Below are 5,468 nucleotides of genomic sequence, written 5' to 3' on the forward strand. Positions count from 1 at the left end.
TGAATCCAGTAGGGCACTTTATTAGGATTTGTGACCTGTGCCAGGGTCCTGGGTGATCTACCAACCCAGAATCTTGGGGCTTTGCGTCTGTCTGACTATGCGTTGTTCTGAAAGTCTTTCAGTAGGGCGCTGTACCACTCAGAGCAAAGGAACAAAGAATCTGCCCGGAATCCTGGCAGATCGGTGTAAAGGGGGAATTGCCCCGTGGCCCACAAGAAGGGAGGAAATGACTGAGGCCCTCGCCCTAACTTGGGCGCATTAATGACTCTCTCCGCCTATCCCCCTGCTCTTTTACGTAGGAAAAAAGGATATGATAGAGCCTATCAGAAAAATGGTTGTTAAGGGTGGAAGATGGGAGGGGGTAGGAATGCGTTGGGGAGGGGAATAGAAGAGATCCTTTGGTCTTTCTCTCCGCCCATTTTCCATACTTCCTCCTCCGTTTCCCCCACCTCTCTTATTTCCAGGCATTCCAAATGGGTGTGGCTTTTGCTGGGAAAATGGCCGTGGGCTGCAGATGGAGGGCGAGGGTGGACGCAATGCGGGCTGCGGGCTAATGCCCGCGGGGTCCTGAGAAGTGAGGATAGAATGAGAAAACAAAAGCTAAAATCCGTTTAACTACCAGAACCTTGAATTTGGAAAAGCTGCTGTTGAGACTCGGAAGTGCTGTTCTGTCCGCCCATCCGTTTCTGCTGAGTCGCCAGTCTGTCTGTGGATCTTGCGCCTGAAGGCCTATCAGACCCGAAAGCAGGAAGACAAGGAACATTGTCCAGAAACAAGTAGGTCAGAATGAGGGTGCTGACGGTGTTTGCAGCCCCCTGCGGCGGAGAATGCTGGAAATTGCAAACTCGAGTGAGCCCATGGATCTCCCCTGCATCCCCCTCCTTCCATCCTTTCTACACCATTTCAGAACTTGCAAAAGAAAAGTTCTCTGCTGCTACAAGACAGGGAAAGAAGTGGCTAAGAAGGGGGCGGTGTCATGAGAGTCCTGGAGTTGGGGTAGGGAGGACCTTCCTCCAAATTACTGTTTGCAGTATGGTCCTCGGTATTGGTCCTTCCATCACTCACTCAATCCTAGAGTTGTCAGTCCTTAGGTTTAGTAGAGGCAGAAACCAAGATGAGGAATGAAGGAAATTCCTCCGGAGAAAGTGGAAGTCGGTATAATGGGTCAGGAAGGAGTGTCCTGGTACCTCTGAGAAGGTGGGGGTGGGGGAAGTAAGAGTGAAATTCCAGACATTTTTGCATTTTACCCGTCTGACTTCTAGACAGTCTTGCTCCACCGCCATTGATTTTGTTACAGGGAAGAAGGTGGGGGAGGGAACTGATGAATTTCAAAGCCGCAGCACTGTAAGAAGAGGAGTATAACGTAGGTGGGAAATACTGGTCTATGAGGAAGAAGGGCAGGGATTCAGGGGAGGGACCTATGTCCAGTCACAGTAAGATCATCTGTCCCCTGAGCTCTCAGCAATACCCTCCCCACCTCTTTTGCATCCAGGTTTGCAGAACACTGCACTTCCAGGCAAGAAAGAAAAGAAACTGTCGACCTGTGCATGTGTATGTGGGGGTGCCAGTGCCCCAGAACATCTGGAGGGGCAGAGGAGGTAGGAAACCAATTAGATACCTTAAATTGAACAAACTGGGGTGAGGTGGTTGAACATGACATTGGAAAATCTGGGGGTGGGCAAATTTTTCAAAATTAACTTACCCATGGAGGAAATGAATCAGTGATCTGGCCCGGAGTCCCCATCCCTTTGTTGGCCCATAGTTTAGTCTGTCTGCACACAAAGGCACAAAAGGAGACTGAATCCTCAAACCTTTCCTTCTTTCCTAGGTGCTGCAGTATCTCCCGCTGCAGCAGAGCCTGCCAGCTATAGCTAAAGACTCCACCCTGGACTTGGGAGTACTCTGAGCCACAGCAAGCCCTCTCTGCCTGGGTTAAGAATTCAGCTCAGACATTTGCCTTAGTATGGGTCGTACTAGGGAAGCTGGCTGTGTGGCGGCTGGCGTGGTGATCGGGGCTGGTGCTTGCTACTGTGTATACAGACTGACTTGGGGAAGAGATGATAGTGAGAAAATCTGGGACTACAACAATGACAATGAAGATGAGGAATCTAGCGACATTACAGGGATTGGTGTGGAGACTGGGAAAGGAGGTAATACTTGGGTGGGGGCCAGAGCTAGACTTCAGGGTGACTCAAAGGCCAAGGCTGAGGTGGTTGTGGAACTCAAAAGTGGTCCAGATGCAAAAGTGGAAGCCCACTCAGAAGCCCAGACAGGAGGTGGCTTAGAGGCCAAGGCCAAGGCCCTTTTCAGCACCCTGAAGGAACAGGCAAGCTCAAAGGCTGGCAAAGGGGCCAGGTTGGTTACCATCTCTGGGGCCAGGACACTTGCACCGAGTTTACCCTGCCCAGGAGGCAGAGGTGGAGGCTGCCACCCCACCAGGAGTAGGGCTAGGGCCGGGAGCAGGGCAAGTGGAAAGTGCAAGAAAAGGGCCCGAGCTAAGAGCACCAGGACTCCAGCTACAGCATGGCCTGTTCGCAGGTGCAAGTTCCATTTTCCCTATAAAATTGATGACATTCTAGGTGCTTCAGACCTTCAAAAGGTCCTTAACATCCTGGAAAGAACAAATGATCCTTTTATTCAAGAAGTAGCCTTGGTCACTCTCGGTAACAATGCAGCATATTCATTTAACCAAAATGCCATTCGTGAATTGGGTGGTCTCCCAATTATTGCAAAACTGATAAAAACGAAAGATCCCATTATTAGGGAAAAGGCTTACAATGCCCTTAATAACTTGAGTGTGAATGCAGAAAATCAGGGGAAGATTAAGATGTATATCAGTCAAGTGTGTGATGACACCATGATTTGTCGCTTGGACTCAGCTGTGCAGATGGCTGGACTAAGATTGTTAACCAACATGACTGTGACTAATCATTACCAACATTTGCTTTCCTATTCTTTTCCGGACTTTTTTGCTTTGTTATTTCTGGGAAATTACTTAACCAAGATTCAGATTATGAAACTTATTATAAACTTCACTGAAAATCCAGCCATGACAAGAGAGCTGGTCAGTTGTAAAGTACCATCAGAATTGATTTCCCTCTTTAATAAAGAATGGGACAGAGAGATTCTTCTTAATATCCTAACCCTATTTGAGAATATAAATGACAACATAAAAATTGAAGGGCTTGCATCATCCAGGAAAGAGTTCAGCAGAAGTTCACTTTTTTTCTTATTCCAAGAATCTGGGGTGTGTGTTAAGAAAATCAAAGCATTAGCAAATCACAATGATCTGGTAGTGAAAGTAAAAGTTCTAAAAGTATTGACCAAACTTTGATTGAGGGTCTGCCCCAAACAATATCCACATAATTTTTTTTATATTGTACTTGGGAACAATGTATTTGGTAAATTCTTTGTTTTTCACTGTGCTTATATGGCAAAAAGATACTTTCAGCTTCTATTTTGTAATAATGAATATCACATCATCAGAGATACTGGTTGTGATGGTTGGTTTTAGGCTGCACCATTTAGACTTGCAGGGGTGTCCAACCTTTTGGCATCTCTGGGCCCGACTGGAAAAAGAGTTGTCTTGGGCCACACATTAAATATACAAACACTGACGGAAACTGATGAGCAGAGAAAAGGCTTTAAGTAAACTTATAATTTTGTGTTGGGCCACATTCATAGCTATCCTGGGTCGCATGCAGCCCACAGGCTATGGGTTGGACACCCCTGTTTTTAGAGGATGCCAAGTGAACACTAAGGCTTGTGCAAAGAAAGCACTTATTTATTCATCTTGCTACCTAGCTTGAGATATTTTTACTCTTTATCCAACCTGACAGCAAACTAATCATAAATAACATACACTTTTGTATTGGCTTATAATTTGTTAATCTTAGAATTGTATTTCATCAATAAAGTTGTGTGATTAACCAGCAAAAAAAAAAATTATGACGTTCTTCAGTTTATGATTATTTGGGAAGGCAGGATGTATGGAAACAAAAAGATACTAACAAAACAAGGAGCCACCGATCATGTGGCCAGCTGCTTCCTATTAGTGCTTAGAGATGGCAGAAACTTCTGCAGGCAACGGTGCTCAGAGAAAATTTTACAGAGGAGGGGGCACTTATGTAGCTGAGCTTGAAGGATAGATTAAAAATAGCAGAACTGCCCTGGCTGGTGTGGTTTTTTGGACGGAATCCTGGCCTGCAAACCAAAGGGTCGCCCATCTGATTTGCAGTCAGGGCACATGTCTGGTTGTTGACTAGGTTCCCCGTGAGGAGCGCGTGAGAGGCAAACAAACATTGATGTTTCTCTCCCTCTCTTCCTCCCTCCCTTCCCCTCTCTAAAAGTAAACAAATAAAAAAAAAAAAAACGGCAGCAGAGCAGTGGAAGATGGAGGGGTGCGGGGAAGAAAGGCATGGAGGTGGGAATCCTCCAGAAAGGAGGCTGGCCAGCCTGAACACAAAGTGTGGGAAAGGGAGTGATGAGAAATGTAGTCCAGCAGTTGAGGTGACTCCCATTCACGGAAGGCCCCTGATTACTGAACTGAGGTGTCTGCATATTACTCTATCCAACCCTGGGAGACACCAAAGCCTTTTGTGACCATGGGAATGACAGGAGGAAAGGGAAACGATGTGGCTGATTTCTGTGCAGGATGAGTCTGAGTGGGAAGGGGACAGGAGTGGCTACTGAAGATCAGAACACCAGTTAGGAAGTCACCACCATAAGTCCGAGTATGAAATGATAAAGGTGTGAAATGTCACTGCCGGTCGTGAGAATGGTAAGGGAAAGAAGGAAGTGAGAGACCCTTTGAGCAAAGAAGTGCTGGGACCTATTCTGGGAGCGCACAGTGAAGGGCAATTTTATTTTAGAGTCCTGGGAAAGTGTCCTCTTTCTTGGCCAACTCTGCTATCTATGTAAGTAAATACATGAATTACTATTTTGAAATGAGAAAATATAATAGAAGAAAGAATACATTTTAGTGCTTCTATCAGATTTCTTATATAAGGTAGGTTGAGGCAGGGCCTTTATGGATCCATCGAAAGAACTGTTGGCATCCATACTGGAGAAAGTCCACCTCTCTCTCAACCCAGAGTGCAGTGAGAGTGTGGAGGGAGGGCACTCTCAAAGTGTGCTGGTGGGAGCATACACTGGTACAAGGTCCATTTGGACACATGATTCAGAAACCTCAAGATGTATATGCTCTTTAACCCAGTGAATCCACTGGTAGAAATTTATCCTTAGAATTGCATTTGGGCTCTGAGAGGGAATAAGTGCAATATCTTTTGAGACACAAATAATAACAAGTAGGAAAACAAAAACCAGGAGATGTAACACTTTCTTTACCTGCCTACTGTCCCATTGACTTGACTAAAGACCTGGGCAAAACTTTGCAGAAGTGCAGGAAAATACATTTGAGAATCTCACCCACTTTACCAGGTAGAGCAGGCATGCCAGCAATACTACAA

The 5,468-nt window shown here is 45.9% G+C and overlaps 1 protein-coding gene across 2 annotated transcripts; it reads left to right on the forward strand.

Annotated features, from left to right (window-relative positions):
• The first annotated feature begins 355 nt into the window (after positions 1–355).
• ARMCX1 (armadillo repeat containing X-linked 1) lies at positions 356–4,274 on the forward strand. 2 transcript variants are annotated; one of them, XM_053917466.2, is made up of 3 exons: positions 356–849; positions 1,493–1,598; positions 1,829–4,274. In XM_053917466.2, the coding sequence occupies exon 3, from the start codon at positions 1,964–1,966 to the stop codon at positions 3,332–3,334; it is 1,371 nt and encodes a 456-aa protein (XP_053773441.1). In that variant the 5' UTR covers positions 356–849; positions 1,493–1,598; positions 1,829–1,963; the 3' UTR covers positions 3,335–4,274. The 2 variants fall into 2 exon arrangements, with proteins under 2 accessions (XP_053773441.1, XP_024434507.2); XM_024578739.4 differs by having other exon boundaries at positions 356–776.
• The last annotated feature ends 1,194 nt before the right edge of the window (positions 4,275–5,468 follow it).

This window comes from Desmodus rotundus, chromosome X (assembly GCF_022682495.2).
Source record: "Desmodus rotundus isolate HL8 chromosome X, HLdesRot8A.1, whole genome shotgun sequence".
NCBI lineage: Eukaryota > Metazoa > Chordata > Mammalia > Chiroptera > Phyllostomidae > Desmodus > Desmodus rotundus.